The sequence below is a fragment of the Lacerta agilis genome, chromosome 2 (genome assembly GCF_009819535.1).
Source record: "Lacerta agilis isolate rLacAgi1 chromosome 2, rLacAgi1.pri, whole genome shotgun sequence".
NCBI classification, from domain to species: domain Eukaryota; kingdom Metazoa; phylum Chordata; class Lepidosauria; order Squamata; family Lacertidae; genus Lacerta; species Lacerta agilis.
Genome location: NC_046313.1, coordinates 120,428,258 through 120,444,322, shown reverse-complemented (window position 1 = coordinate 120,444,322; position 16,065 = coordinate 120,428,258). Strand labels below are relative to the sequence as shown.

General features: G+C 51.8%; 1 protein-coding gene across 1 annotated transcript; it reads left to right on the top strand.

Moving 5' to 3' along the window:
- The first annotated feature begins 299 nt into the window (after positions 1–299).
- WDR46 (WD repeat domain 46) lies at positions 300–15,225 on the top strand. The gene is made up of 16 exons (XM_033142150.1): positions 300–359; positions 1,178–1,327; positions 1,691–1,771; positions 1,872–1,984; positions 3,256–3,343; positions 3,441–3,502; positions 3,610–3,714; positions 4,648–4,798; positions 9,763–9,898; positions 10,108–10,207; positions 11,800–11,953; positions 13,117–13,264; positions 13,542–13,636; positions 13,833–13,928; positions 14,860–14,973; positions 15,091–15,225. Exons 1-16 carry the CDS (start codon positions 300–302, stop codon positions 15,202–15,204), a joined length of 1,767 nt encoding a protein of 588 aa, XP_032998041.1. The 3' UTR covers positions 15,205–15,225.
- The last annotated feature ends 840 nt before the right edge of the window (positions 15,226–16,065 follow it).

Sequence of the window (16,065 nt, the reverse complement as noted above, 5' to 3'; positions counted from 1 at the left end):
CAGACAGGCACAATATTGCCCTCATTCAAGATGGCCGCGGACCCTTCCTCCCGCTCCTGACATGGGAGGACTGGCTGCCCTGACCCAACATGGCCTCTCCCCTTTCCCAGAGCGCCTCCCGGGCCTCCGCAGCGGCTTCACTTCCGGGAAAGCCCCCCTAACGAGGCGATTGGAGGAGAGCGGGGCGCTCTGTGAGCAGCGATTGGGCGGCAGGAAGAGAGCACCCGGAAGTGGGAGAATTGAGCCGGCTGGCTGGCCGTCCACGTGGGTTTGGGAGAGAGAGAGAGAGAGCAGCAGCCATGGAGGGAGGGAGGGGAGTTGGGCGGGGGGCGCGGGAGGAGGCAGGAGACCTGAAGAAGGTGAGGGGCCCCCCCTGGGGAGGGAGGGAGGGAGGGAGGGGAGAGCGGGATTCCCCCAAGGGGGGTGGGACAGATGCCCCTTGGGGGGCCCTCACCATTCTGTGAGTGTGGAGCTTGGATTCCTGACTTGCAAGGGGGGGGGGTCGCCTCGATGGCCTTTGGGGGATCCCTTCCAGCTCTGGGATCGTGTGGTTCTTTAGCAGGTCATTCCTGCCTTTCAAGAGGTGGGGCTGGGTGGCCTCTGGGTGCCCCTTCTGGCTCTACCCTTCTGTGTCTCCCGGACTGGAACCTGGGTGCTTTTCTCTGCTCCAGGCCCTCTTCAAATCGCCCCCCCCCCGCCATCCCTTGATTCTGGCTACCTAACCCTACCCCCCCCCCCTCAACAAGCATCCATTTAGAGCCCACCCTCTCCTTCGCCTCACGAAAAGGATTCTGGGAAGTGTAGTTTCCCCTCTCCAGCCAGTTTGTCCTATGTGCTTTTACATGTGCTTTTTGGAAAGGGGGGGGGGAATGTTTATTGGTTTGGTTTCTTCTTGTCCTTTTTATGCATTTTCCATCTTCTGTCTCATATATTCTATGCTGTGAACCGCCCTGCCATCTTCGGATGAAGGGCAGTGTGCAGATTAAAAAACAACAGTCCTGCAGTTCCCAGCACCTTTGAACTGCATTTCCCAGGGTGGGGGTGGGTATGTGCTTCAAATGCATTTAAGATTCATTTGCAATGTTGTAATTTCCATCAGCTCTGGGGTTTGGCTAGTTTCTTTGATTGTCTGACCTCACACATACAGACCTCCCTCTTTCTCTCCCCCGCCCCAAAGAAGAAGAAGGTCGTCAGGAGATACTGGGAAGGCGAAGCCCCCCAAGCCGACACAGAACAGAGTGGCGCTCAGGATCCCAAGAAGCCGCGGCAGGATGAGGCCTCCCCAAGGAAGCCGATGGGTCCTGGCAGGAAGAAGTGGATATCAGGGGTATGAAGGGAGGTGTGTGTGGGGGGGAGTAGGTCTGCAATGCAGGGTGGGGCTAGTGGCCCTCGGGGGTCCCTTACAATTCAGGAAGTGTGGGGAAGGGGCTGAATCTTTTTTGGGGGGGTGGGAGATACAACTTGCCCCCAATCTCCCCAATTCCTGGTTGTATCTGAGATGCTGGAACTTTGTATGTGGAAACTTTAAAATATGCAAATAATATATATATATATATATATATAATCTCCCCAATTCCACGTCTGCCTGGTTTGTTCTTGGGCGTTTGCTGCAATCCCTGCCTTGCAGGGGGTTGGGCTAGATGGCCCCTGGGGGCCCCTTCTGACGCTGCGATTCTGTGATTTCTTTCAGAAGGTGGACCCGTTTCCTGGCCCGGCCTCCGTCAGCCGTGAGCAAGTGCGCAAGTTCCAGCGAGGAGCCGGGGGCAAACTGGTGAGGCGCTTTGGCCTTCCTGGGGGGGGGGGAGACATTCTCCCTAGGTGTGTGGGGAGACCACCATCTTTGACCCCCCCTCTTTTCCCATGTCCCACAGGGGAAGGTGTCCAACAAGCGCCTTAAGCGCCAGCTGGCCAGGCAGGAGGAGAAGGCCCAGGCAGCAGCCAAGCAGGCGGCCCGCATGGAGATGCTCCTCCTGGAGGATGCTGGGTAATGTAGTTTCTGCACCTGCATTCAAGAGACAGTTGGGTGGTTCGGCGCAGGCAAATGGTGTCCAGAAATCTTCATTTCCTTTGTCATTTTCAGTTTTGCAACATTTACAGAATTTAAAACATATTTAAAACACGTTTCCTTTATTGCTGCTTATTCTAATTAATCCTTTTTTTTCTTCTTTCCTAATTTTCCCTTCCGGGTATACATTAACTGCTCAATTAATTCCATTCCTGCTAACGTTTTAAGTTGTTTACAGTAATTTTTCAAATATTCCACAAAATTTTCCCATTCTTTTTTTTAAAAGTTTTTTATTCCTGATCTCTTATCTTTCCAGTTAAACTAGTCATTTCTACACATTCCATCAGTTTCATCTGCCAGCTCTCCTTTGTTGGTGCCGCATCCTCCTTCTGTTTCACAAATCGTCTGAGCTGCAGTTGTAGCATACAGGAATAAGTTCTTCTGATCTTCGAGTACCTCTGGACCAGTTACTCCTAAAGGGAAAGCTTATGGGTTGTTGTTGTTTTAAGTAGAATATTTATTCAACATCTTTTTTCAGTTAATTATAAATCAATTCCCTGAAGCTTTTTACTGCCTTGCACGCCCACCACATATGAGGAAAGGCACCTATTTCAAACATATATCTGATTTTGACATGTACGTCTTTGCTGGTTTGTTAGGCGTTAAACACCACCTATACATAATTTAATAATAATAATAATAATAATAATAATAATATTTGTACCCTGCCCATCTGGCTGCGTTTCCCCACCCACTCTGGGTGGCTTCCAACAGAATATTAAAGACACAATAAAACACCAAACATTAAAAACTTCCCTAAACAGGGCTGCTTTCAGGTGTCTTTTGAAAGTCAGATAGTTGTTTATTTCCTTGACATCTGATGGGAGGATGTTCCACACAGCGGGCGCCACTACCGAGAAGGCCCTCTGCCTGGTTCCCTGCAACCTCACTTCTCGCAGGGAGGGAACGGCCAGAAGGCCCTCGGAGGAGAACCTCAGTGTCTGGGCTGAACGATGGGGGTGGAGGCCATTTAGGGCTTTAAAGGTCGGCACCAACACTTTGAATATAGTTCTCTTTTAGTTTATAACATGCCACAAGTTTTAAATGCTCCTTCCCATGCGCGCCTTTCAGTGTTGTGACCTATAGCCCTTGGTTTCCTGAGGGGTCCGGCATCGCCGCTGCCTCTGACCATAGTAGGCTCTTGCCTCCGGGGTGCAACTCTGCCTCACTTCCTCCCTCTGCCCCGCCAGGTTCCTGGAAGGAGATGAGGGGGAAGACACCTGCACCATCGCCCAGGCGGATATTGCGGAGGCCGTTGACCTGGCTGCCGGCGCAAAGGTAGGTGGGGAGGGGGCAATGTGGGGGTCTTGAGGAAGGGGGGCAATGTGGGGGCCCCCTCCCAGAGCCTGACCCCGGCCTGCTTTCCTCTCACCAGCATTTTGAGCTGCGGCTGAACCAGTTTGGCCCGTACCGGGTGGATTACACGCGCAACGGCAGGTGAGTGCGCAAGAGCTGTTTGGCGGTGGAACGGTGTCCCTCGGGAGGCGGTGGGCTCTCCTTCCTTGCATGATTTAGCTGGGAATCCTCCTCTTCCCCCTACGCAGGCATCTCCTCCTGGGGGGCCGAAGGGGCCACGTGGCGGCCCTCGACTGGCACACAAAGGCCTTGATGTGCGAGATCAACGTCATGGAGTCCGTTGCAGACGTGGCGTGAGTTGCAAAAGCGGGGTGTGTGTGTGTGTGCCGTGTTGAGTTTTTTTGGGGGGGGCAGGAATTGCACATCTGTTATCAGTTAATTAATTTTGTATACCACCCTTTATCTGTAGATCTCAGAGCAGTTCCTTTTCTGTCCTCCCGCCCCATTTCCCTCCTCTCTCTTCCCAAGCCGCTTTCCTTCACGGTTCAAACATTTTGCCGTCGGCAAATACCTGCGACAGCCTTGCGAGGTATTCCTGGCATTCCTGCCTCCCCCCAGCTCAGAGATGAAATCTCAAAACGTGCGTTTGAAACGAGTACAGTCATACCTTGGGTCTCGGGGCATCCAACGCGGCTTCCAATTGGCTGCAGGAGCTTCCTGCAGCCAATCAGAAGCCGCGCCTTGGTTTCCGAACGTTCTGGAAGTTGAACGGACTTCCGGAATGGATTCCGTTCGACTTCCAAGGTGCGACTGTAAATGCGTAGTCTGCTTAGGGAAGCTGCGCAGCCCATGAAATTTCTTTTATTATCATTATTATTAATTTGATCATTTGTTACATTTGCATACTGCCCTCCATCCAAAGATTGCTGGGTGGTTCACAACTTAATTTGAAACAAAATTAAAAAATCCTTCCATATACCTGAAGAGGTGTGCATGCACACGAAAGCTCATACCAATTACAAACTTAGTTGTCTCTAAGGTGCTACTGGAAGGAATTTTTTTTTATTTTGTTTCGACTATGGCAGACCAACACGGCTACCTACCTGTAACTAGAACTTAATTTTAGGCAGCCATACCGCTTCTCTGGCTCGTAGCTCCTTCCCGTAACCAACCTGGCCCCAGTTCTTTCTGCTTCTGAGCTGTGACGCCTCCGTTGCTTGGGGTTGGGCTAGATGACCCCGGGGTGCCCCTCCCGTCCTTCCCCCTGAAGCCACCTTTCTCCCCAGGTGGCTCCACACGGAGACCATGTTTGCCGTGGCGCAGCGGAAGTGGCTCTACGTCTACGACAACCAGGGGGTGGAGCTCAACTGCCTCAAGCGCTTCCACGGGGTCCAGCGGATGCAGTTCCTGCCCTACCACTTTCTCCTGGCCACAGCGGTGAGGAAGGCGCACTGGGGCTGCCCGATTGGGGGGGGGGAGTTATCTTTCTCTCCTGACCCCCAACAATCCCCTCTCTCTGGACCTGCAGGCAAGGACTGATCTGGGAAGCTTTGGTTTTGCAGGGGGTTGGACTGGATGACCCAAGGGGTTCCCTTCTGACCCTCCAGGTATACGATTCTGAGAGCAAGAACCGTGCAGCGGTCGAGGGGGCGGCTCTCCTTCCTTGGAAGCTGTTCAGCGGAGGTTGGGGGGGACCATCTGCCAGGGACGCTTCACCTGCAGTTCCTGCCTTGCAGGGTTGGGCTAGATGACCCTTGGGTCTCCCTTCTCACTCTACAAATCTGTTATTCTATGCATCTTTTCAGGGTCTTACAGCCTGTGCACCCCCCCCCTTTAATAGTACAGTCGTACCTTGGAAGTCGAACGGAATCGGTTCTGGAAGTCTGTTCAACTAGCAAAGTGCGCCTTTGATTGGCTGCAGGAGCGTCCTGCAGCCAATCGGAAGCTGCGGAAGCCACACCGGACATTTGGCTTCTGAAAATCGTTCAAAAACTGGAACAATCACTTCTGGGATAATAAATAATAATAATAATAATAAATATTATTTATACCCTGCCCATCTGGCTGGGTTTCCCCAGCCACTTTTGGGCAGCTTCCAATGAAAGATTAAAAATACATTTAAACATCAGTCATTAAAAACGTCCCTAAACAGGGCTGCCTTCAGATGTCTTCTAAAAGTCATATCGTTGTTTATTTCTTTGACATCTGACGGGAGGGCGTTCCACAGGGTGGTTTCAATCATTCAGGAGCCGAAACGTTCATGTTCAAAGGCGTTCGGCCTCCGAGGTTCCACTGTAGTTTAATTGACCAACAGGAAACTCAAATAAAAAGTGAAAAAGAAAAAATACTATTAGTAGTAGTAGTAGTAGTAGTAGTAGTAGTATTCTAATTGTTATTATATTTGTACCCTGCTCCTCTGACTGGGTTGCTCTGCTTCCCACAAATATCATTGCAGTTGCTGACAAGGACAGCCATGTATCAACTCATCTAATACCGGTACATAGGTGGTGCTATTATCATTGACATTCCTGCGTGCTCAACCTCCTGTGTTTTGTATTAATAATGATTATTATTATTATTATTATTGTTATTATTTATACCCTGCCCATCTGGCTGGGCTTCCCCAGCCACTCTGAGCGGCTTCCAACAGAATATTAAAATTATTAAACATTAAAAGCTTCCCTAAACGGGGCTGCCTTCAGATGTCTCCTAAAAGTCTGGTAGTTGTTTTTCTCTTTGACATCTGGTGGGAGGGCGTTCCACAAGGCGGGCGCCTCTACCAAGAAGGCCCTCTGCCTGGTTCCCTGTAGCTTGGCTTCTTGCAGTGAGGGAACCGCCAGAAGGCCCTCGGAGCTGGACCTCAGTGTTCAGGCAGAACGATGGGGGTGGAGACGCTCCTTCAGGTATACTGGACCGAGGCCATTTCATAGAATCCTAGAGTTGGAAGAGACCACAAGGGCCATCCAGTCCAACCCCCTGCCAAGCAGGAAACACCATCAAAGCATTCCTGACAGATGGCTGTCAAGCCTCCACTTAAAGACCTCCAAAGAAGGAGACTCCACCACACTCCTTGGCAGCAAATTCCACTGTCCAACAGCTCTTACTGTCAGGAAGTTCTTCCTAATGTTTAGGTGGAATCTTGTTTCTTGTAGTTTGAATCCATTGCTCTGTGTCCGCTTCTCTGGAGCAGCAGAAAACAACCTTTCTCCCTCCTCTATATGACATCCATTTAGGGCTTTAAAGGTCAGCACCAACACTTTGAATTGTGCTTGGAAACGTCCTGGGGAGCCAATGTAGGTCTTTCAAGACCGGTGTTATGTGGTCTCGGTGGCTGCCCCCAGTCACCAGTCTAGCTGCCACATTCTGGATTAATTGCAGTTTCCGGGTCACCTTCAAAGGTAGCCCCACATAGAGCGCATTGCAGTAATCCAAGCGAGAGATAACTAGAGCATGCACCACTCTGGTGAGACAGTCTGCATTCCAGATATACATGTCTGGGCAAAACCCATGCCCGTAAGTAATCCATTCTCAGCTTGCGGGTGTCACCATCCAGAGATTAAATATGGGGTGGGAACACCTTGAGGGGTGGGAACACCTTGAGAGAAAAACGCAGGAGCCATGAGCAGAGCAGGAAGCCCAGCAGGTCATGTGGGGACACCGTTTGTTAAAGCTCTTGCAATAGGACAGCCTGGGGGGCAAGTGTGGGTGTGCGAAGAGGGATGTGGCCCTGGGACACTCACGCCGGGGCGGGACTCCTGCCAGCCAGAGCCGGGACATTCCCTCCTGGTGGCCGTCCTTGGGCAAGGTGCGCGTCGGAGTGCTTGGGTGTGGTCAGGGAACGGCTTCCCCGCGCGAGAGGTTTGAGCAACTTCACTTTGAAAAAACAGGCGGCAAACTTCCGTCAGTGGCCCAAGTCCAGCTCCAAGGGCCTTCTGGCGGTTCCCTCCCTGCCAGAAGTGAGGTTACAGGGCCTACTCGGTGGTGGCGCCCTCCCATCAGAGGTCAAGGAAATAAACAACTACCTGACTTTTAGAAGGCATCTGAAGGCAGCCCTGTTTAGGGAAGTTTTTTAATGTTTGATGTTTTATCATGCTTTTAATATTCTGTTGGGAGCTGCCAAGAGTGGCTGGGGAGACCCAGACAGATGGGCGGGGCATAAATAAAGTATTATTATTATTATTATTATTATTATTATTATTATTATTATTAATTATTATTATTTTACTCACAGGTTTGAGCATACACAGTTACAGGAATTATAGAGCCCTGGCAGGGGTATTTAGATAGAGACTTACCACCTGGCCCACACGGCAAAACGGACAGCACCATCCGGATCCTGGCTGCAGGTTCAAACTTGGCTCCAAGCGCAGCCCAGAGCCCAGCAGCAACCAGCAGAGATTCCTTTTCTTTTGGCCAGGACAATCCCATCCTGGCCGTATGCCAGTGGCTGATTCAGCAGTTAGCATGGAGATTTGGCCAGGTGGAAGCACCCTGCAGTCTTGCACTCGCAACATATCCAGGTGCAAGCAATCTAGATGCCCCGGCACCATGATTTCCCCTGGGGCAAGAATAAACCTCCTCCTGCAGTGCGGAGAGGCATGGATGGGACCCCGGCTGAGAGGGCCTCCGGGGCGGCAGGACGGGCAGTTTTGTGGAGTTAGCAAATCTGTCTCCATGGCACAGTGCCCCGGGCAGGGCAAGGATTGTTCCGCCTAACCCTCCTTTTTTAAAAAAACCAGCTAATTGGTTTTATAGAGTTAAACTTTAACCATTTCAAACAAAAAAATGAAAGGCACAAATACAGGATGGGTGACACCTGGCTTGAGAGCAGTACATGTGAAAAGGATCTAGGAATCTTGGTAGACCACAAACTTGACATGAGTCAACAGTGTGATGCAGCAGCTAAAAAAGCCAATGCAATTCTGGGCTGCATCAATAGGAGTATAGCATCTAGATCAAGGGAAGTAATAGTACCACTATATTCTGTTCTGGTCAGACCTCACCTGGAATACTGTGTCCAGTTCTGGGCACCACAGTTCAAGAAGGATACTGACAAGCTGGAACGTGTCCAGAGGAGGGCAACCAAAATGGTCAAAGGCCTGGAAACGATGCCTTATGAGGAACGGCTTAGGGAGCTGGGTATGTTTAGCCTGGAGAAGAAGAGAAGGTTAAGGGGGGATATGATAGCCATGTTCAAATATATAAAAGGATGTCATATAGAGGAGGGTGGAAGGTTGTTTTCTGCTGCTCCAGAGAAGCGGACACGGAGCAATGGATTCAAACTACAAGAAAGAAGATTCCACCTAAACATTAGGAAGAACTTCCTGACAGTAAGAGCTGTTCGGCAGTGGGATTTGCTGCCAAGGAGTGTGGTGGAGTCTCCTTCTTTGGAGGTCTTTAAGCAGAGGCTTGACAGCCATCTGTCAGGAATGCTTTGATGGTGTTTCCTGCTTGGCAGGGGGTTGGACTGGATGGCCCTTGGGGTCTCTTCCAACTCTAGGATTCTATGATTAAAATGAAAGGTTCTTTTGAACCTTCGGACCTCCTTCCCTCCCTCCATAGGTTCCATATTTGAGATTAAGTTCTTTGCATCTGTTAAATAACCACGTGTCATTGCATCCCTGCCATAGATTTTAACTGCTTACAGTGATCTTTTATATAATTTACAAATTTGCTCCAGTCTTACTTGGTCTTCCTGGATTCAGATCTTCCCGTCGGTTTCGCCATCTCCGCATAATCCATCAGTTTCACCTGCCATTCTTCTTTTGTTGATCCTTCCTTCCATCTCTGGGCTAGTAGCATTCTTGACGCCATTGTTGCGTAAAAAGTTTTTTTACCTTCTCTTGGTATCTCTTCACCTATTATTCCTAACAAAAAAGCATCTGGTTTTTTTTTAATAAGAGTATTTTAAACATTTTCTTTCGTTCCCTTATATACATCCTCCTAACCCTCCTAACTTGGAGGTCGCCTGTCGGACTCTTGGTCGACGGCAAGGATAAGGAGGGGCCCCTGCTGTGCCCTTCTTAAATCTCCGCTTGCCTGGGAGCTCAATGCAATCTCTCCGAAGCTTTAACGCAATTAACCCTGGGGCTCTCAGAACAAAACCAAAGTCCTAATCTCTAATATTCAATCCGATGTTGCAATTTCTACATCCAATACAAATAGAGCAATCGTTGCATTTGTGACCGGGTGGGGGGAGCAGCTGTGGGTCTGCCTGGCCAGTCTTGGTGGGGGGGGGAGGTCAAGATCCTCTCCTAAATAAGAACTGCCCCCCCGACTTGATCTAGCACCTGGTCTCTCCTGGGTGGGTGGGTGCCTTTGCCCACGGAACCCCCTTGGATCCATGGGCCTGTTTATGACAAATCCCCCTCCTCTGTTTTTTTTTGTGGCCCCCCTCCCAGAGCGAGACAGGCTTCCTGCAGTACCTGGATATCTCTGTGGGGACGGAGGTGGCCACCATCTGCACCAAGGGGGGCCGGCTGGGGGTCATGGCACAGAACCCCTCCAACGCCATCGTCCACCTGGGACACAGCAATGGTGAGACTCCCATTGCGGCAGGTTCCGAGCCGACCGTTCTGGGATCCTGCAAGCAGGACTTGAAGCTGGACTTGTGTGGCAGGGGGAAGTGGGGGGACCCCAGGTGTAGTTGGTGTTTAGCCAGTGGCGGAAAGGGAGGGAGCCGATGGCCGGAAGGACTATCCCTCCCTCCCTGATTTGATCTTTTCTCCCCCTCCCACCAAAAACAGGCACAGTGACCCTCTGGAGCCCCAACGTGAAGGAACCCCTCGTTCGGATGCTCTGTCACCAGGGGGCCGTGAGAGCGTTGGCGGTCGACGGCTCTGGCACGTGAGTGAAACAACCATTTATTTTAATTTGCAAAATGCGAGTCCTGCACCTTTCGTCTCGCCAGCCCCACTCGGCCCTTGGCTGCCAGAAACCGTCAGCGTGGCACAGCAGCCACAATCCTGGGAACGGCTTCGACTGGCCGGCGAAAGCAGGTGAAGGGAACTGGTGGATCTCAGACCCTCGGTGGGTTGGGGGCTTCCCCTGCGTCCGACGAGGCCAAGAGGGGGTCCAGAGTTGGTTGGTCTCCTTCTGGCAAATCCTGCTGCCGACGTGTTGATCTCCTCTGGACCATATCAGCCAGGCCAAGGGGGGCGGGTCTTGTCATAATGGTGTCCTCTTAAATGTCTCTGCGGGATCGGGGGGAGGGTTATGGGTTTGCCACGTAACCAGTGTGGTGTAGTGGTTAAGAGTGGTAGACTCGTTATCTGGGGAACCGGGTTCGGGTCTCCGCTCCTCCACAAGCAGCTGCTGGGTGACCTTGGGCTAGTCACACTTCTCTGAAGTCTCTCAGCCCCACTCACCTCACAGAGTGTTTGTTGTGGGGGAGGAAGGGAAAGGAGAATGTTGGCCGCTTTGAGACTCCTTTGGGTAGTGATAAAGCAGGATATCAAATCCAAACTCTTCTTCTGCTTCGTTTCACATTGCTGTGTTTTGCGGGGGGAAAAACCCCGCGATCTCCAGAGTGCAAATTCAATCAACGATGACAGCAAATAGTAAACGATGGGAGGTCTGTGCAAATGCAATAAATCGCGATAGCAAAAAAGTGGAATTGCTGGCAGCCAAAGGAGAAATCCGGCAGTAAACCGAAGACGGGCCAAAATGTACAGCAAATTTTAGCAGGCTGGACTGTGCGAGAACGCTGCTGGTGGGTGCCAGAAAGCCATGAGGCAGGGAGTTCCCAAGTGTGGATGGCGCCACACTGAAAGAATTCATTTCTATTCCCTCCCTATATAATCATAACTAAATAAGAATAAAAATGTGCACCCCACCCACCCCTGAGACCATTCCATTGTAACTATCCAACCTCCCAAAATTTCAGCACCTCTTGCAATGGTTTAACCCCTTTCCGTTTTAACAGTACAAATTCTGCAAACACCTTCCATATCTCCTCTTCAGAATCCTTCCTCCTGCATATTCCCTGTCTTACCTTAATGGCACACGTTAATTTATCATTAATAGCTATATCCCACACCTCTTTATACCATTCCTCCACTTCATATTCTGCTTGCCCCTTCCACTTCCTAGCTATCTTTAATTCGTGCTGCACTCAATAATTTTATGAGCAAGTCTTTCACAGCTTGTGAACCTTCGACCCCATCATAAATGGATAATAATCCTACCTCTGGACTTTCAGTCAGCTTGAACCCAGTGATTTCTGTTATCTCCCTTTCCTAATTTTTTTTAATTCTTATAGACGTTTTCAACGTATGTTTCTCCCACATTTCCCCCCCAGCCTTGACTATTTGTCTTGTTGTCTCCTTTTCCCACACCCCTTTTAATTGATCTTCTTTCCAGTCCAGAAAGGGGGCTGGACTAGAGGAGCTCTGGGGGTCCCTTCCTGCCCCACAACTCTCTGCTTCCTCTCCCCGCAGATACATGGCCACCTCTGGGCTGGACCGGAAGCTGCACATCTACGACCTGCGCGCCTACCGCCGCCTCCACTCCCTCCTACTGCCCACCGGCGCCGGACAGCTAGATTTCAGCCAGCGGGGGCTCCTGGGGGCCGCATGCCAGGAGATCATCCAGGTAACTGGGGGCAAGGGGGGACTCCCCAAATTTCCTCCTAGCTTGGTGGGCTTTGTGGCTCCATCTCCCTCAAATCCTAAAGCCTGAGGGGTTTATTGGATTTTTTAAAAGCAACACTTTCCCTGTTCAATGTCTGCCCCCTGCCCCACATCCAGCACCAGGTTCTAGTTCAGGCAAGGCGGAGACAGCCTGTTGCTTTGGAGCATAACCCGGCAGGCTCTTCCTACGTCCTTATGGAGCCTCCAGGTCTAGAGGCAGTCTACCTTGATTCCTCTGTTCCTGGGAGTATTTGACTCATATGCAGACAAGACGGGCCTGATTTATTTTTGTGTTCCTTAGCACACCCTGTATCCTCTTGACGAGGCAGTAGTGTGCAGAAGTAATTATGTTTTTTTAAGGCGGGGTATTGTGGGTTTTTATGGTGTATTTTGTGTTTGTGTTTTGTGATTTTATGTTGCAACCGCCCTGAGACTCACAGGTATAGGGCGGCATACAAGTTTAATAAATCATCATCATCAAGGTATCCTAAGCGATCATCAAGGTTGCGGCAAGTTGCAGGATCCTGCCCCGAGTGGGGTGAGCTGGATGACCCTCCGGTGTCCCCTTCCGTAATGTGATTCAGCTGAGTTTTGCGCTTTTGCAAATGCTTTGAAAAAGGGCCTTTCTGGATCGGCTGGAGGTGAAGTCAGAACCTCCAAAGTCACAGGGTAGACTAGCCTGCTGGATCAGGCCCACCTGGTCCCACACCCTGTTCTCACAGTGGCCAGCCAGGTGCCCCCAAATCAGGATTCCAACTCAAGGTCAGGACTACCCCGGCCAGCTTCTGCACGGATCTGTCCAATCCTCTTTCAAAACCATCCGAGTTGGTGTTTCTCTCACTTCCTCTAGTGGGAGGGAGTTCCACAGAGGACTTTCTCTTAACCTGTCCCGAATCTCCCGACATTCAGCTTCCTGGGATGGGCACGGGTTCGAGTGCTGCGCCAGAATGGGGGGAATTTATCCCTCCGCTTTCTCCTTGCCTGGTGTAATTGTACATGTTTCTGTCACGTCACCTCTTGCCCCGACTGGAAAGCTGCCGCCGTTCTTTGCAGGGGCGTCGCTCCACCCCCATAGAGCCCAGGAGTCCACCGTCACACAAAACCTGTTTTTCTCTCCCTTTCCAGGTGTACAAGGACATTGTCTCCTGCCCGCCCACAAAGCCTTACCTGTGCCACTCCCTTCCGCGCCCGGCTCATGCCCTGCGTTTCTGCCCCTTTGAGGACGTGCTGGGCGTTGGCCACGGAGAAGGCTTTGCCAGCCTCCTGGTGCCAGGTAAGGGGGTGGGGGTGGAAGGGGGACCCCCCCCCCGAGGGCCACCCAGCCCAACCCTCTGCAAGGGAAGAATCTCAGCCGGAGGGTCCCTGGCAGATGACCGCCAATGAATGGTGGAATGCTACAATTGCAGAGTTGGGCGGGGGGACGACCCCCTGCAGTGCATCTGTGATTGGCCCAAGGGGAAGGGGGGAGCAGGTGGGCTTAGAGGGGGTATTGAGTCGCCCCCCCCCTTGGCTTTCCTCCTGACTCTCCCCCCTCTTTTCTCGCGCCGCAGGAGCCGGGGAGCCCAACTTTGATGCCTTGGAGAGCAATCCTTTCCGGAGCCGGAAGCAGCGCCAGGAGTGGGAGGTCAAAGCCCTCTTGGAGAAGGTACCCGAGGAGGATCGGGGCCCTGTTCTCGCAGATGCCAGCCGTGACTCAGATAGGCTGCCTCCGAACTCCGAGGCTCCATTTCCCCCGACTGTTTTGCAGCCGCTAGCTCTGGCGCCTGTGGCAGGCAGTTCCGCAGGTTAAGCAAAGAAGGGCCCTCGCCTCTTCTCACTCTCTTGTTCCCTCCCTCCAACAGATCCCGCACGAGCTGATCTCGCTGGATCCCGGCCAGCTGGGCACCGTGGACAGGGTCTCTCTGGAGCAGCAGCAGAAGGAGCGTGCCGAGAGGCTGGTGAGTCTTCCAGGGCGAGGGGGGATTTCGGGGGGGGGTCTGTCCTGGGGAGCCTGATAGTGGGGGGGGGAGGCTGGCAAAAAACGTGGCGCCTTTGAGACCCCTTTTCGAAACATTATACACGTGTGTGTGTGTGTGTGTGTGTGTGTTACACGTAAATCATGAAATACAATGTGACTAACCGCAAAACGGGTTACTAGTGGGGTAAAATACTAAACATATTTTTATCTTTAAATGGGCGCATTTTACAGTACAGCGGTTACCTCGGTTCCTGAACATCTCTGTTGACAAATGTTTCGGAAACCGAACGTCGAAAACTGCTTCCGTTTTTGAACGCGCCCCGGAAGCCACTGCCTGTTTTTCTATTTTCTCAATCGAATTTGCACACAGCCCCTTTGCGTGCCTCAGTTTTCGAACGTTTTGGGGCTCAAACAGTCTTCCGGAACGGATTCCGTTCGAGAACCGAGAACCACTGTACATGATAGTGAGAGGGTTGCAGTTGTTTTTATATTCCGTATTTTTATGCCCTGAGATTTTTGGATGAAGGGCCGTATACAGATTTAATAGATAAAAATAATAAGAGTTTCCAGTAAATACAGACGCAGAGCCAGTGAGCAGTGCCTGCTTTTCTGTGCCCTTTGTCAATATCCGTTGCACGTTCTCGTTCTTGTCTCTGGATACGTTGAGGTCTGTCTGCTTTTGCCATTTAAACATTGTTTATTGCTTTCATTTTATGAATCAGTGGCCTCGTTGATAGTACAATTCATGTGAAATTTGCTGGTTTGGGGGTTGTTTGTAAAAGTCTGGGACGGATCAATCTGTTTTGCATTCCTTTCTATGGGAAAGCACACCTTGGTTTTGGAACGCTTTGGTTTTGGAACGGAATTAAGTTTGAGAACCAAGGTAGCACTGTATTTCCGACTTTCTCCAGGGCTACGACCCCCAAGCAAAGGTCAAGTTCTGCCCCCGGAGGCGGACGAAAGGCCGCGACTCGGCCGTGGGGAGACTCAGGCGCCGGAAGAAGGTGGCCGCAGAGGAGCAGCGCGTGAGTTCATTTCTCCTCTTCCTCCCGGAATCCCCACTGGTTCCCTTTCCCAGAATCCCCTCTGCCTCCTTCGCCCATGACCCCCGTCTCCCCCCTTTTCTTCTCCCTTCTGCACAGGCTGCCATTAAGAAGAGCATCTCACAGCGCCAAGAGGGGCGGCCACCGCCGTGTCCGCAGGTCCCCAAAGCCCCCCAAGGTCAGAGGTCGGCCTTGGACCGCTTCCAGAAGTAGAAACGAGGCAAGGGGCCACCTGGCCGGAAGAGAAGAAGCAGCGCCCCCCCCCCCCCCGTGGGGTGGAAGGGACCCTCTTGGTCCCCGCCCAGCGGCAGGACCTGCTGGCGTTCCCTCTGCAAGGAAGAGATGGGGGCTGTGTGGGGTTGAAACCCTCCCCAATGCCCCCCGCCCCTCTGCTTCTTCCTTTGGGCGTCTCTTGCGAAGGACCTGTGCTCTTTTTTGTAAAATAAAATGTAAAACCCTTCCTGGAAATGTCTCTTTGGGTCTGTTCTGCGCGCAGAAGGGTCTCCTTGCGAGTAGAGCGTCCTCAAAGCCCAGAAAGGAACCCAATTCGTGGAAGAGGAGCGACCCAGGGAACCAATAAGCGGGGTACAAATAATAAAATTATTTATTATTATTACTATTACTGGCCGTGATGGCTGCGCTGTGCCTCTGCAGTTGGAGGCGCTGAATGCCGCTGGATGAGTCCAGTTTGCTGGGAAGGACGTTGGGGCTCAGGCCCTGCCGGCGGGCTCTCCACCCCAACTGCACATCCATCGGAGCAGGGGGCTGGGCGAGACGACCCTCGGGGGTTGGCATCAACCCTGCCATTCTGAGCGGCTGCCGGCTATCAGAACATAAGGAGAGTATCTGCTGGATCAGGCCAGTGACCCACCTAGTCCAGTGTCCTGTCTTCACACAGGCACCTAATATCCTCAGGGTCAAGATAGACTGCCCCTGCACCTGGAGGTTCCACTGGACATAAGAAGAGCCTGCTGGACCAGGCTAAGGGGTGTGTGTGTCCAGCCCGGGATCCTGTTCTCACAGCCTGATGTCCCTGTTGGGAAACCTGCAAGCAGGATTCGAACCCAAGAGCCC

Bases quoted from the DNA above. Each gene is read 5' to 3' on its own strand.
- WDR46 (XM_033142150.1), top strand. From the start codon at position 300: ATGGAGGGAGGGAGGGGAGTTGGGCGGGGGGCGCGGGAGGAGGCAGGA. The intron at 4,799-9,762 runs GTGAGGAAGGCG...CCCCCCTCCCAG, and splicing joins ACTTTCTCCTGGCCACAGCG to AGCGAGACAGGCTTCCTGCA. The intron at 11,954-13,116 runs GTAACTGGGGGC...CTCCCTTTCCAG, and splicing joins CATGCCAGGAGATCATCCAG to GTGTACAAGGACATTGTCTC.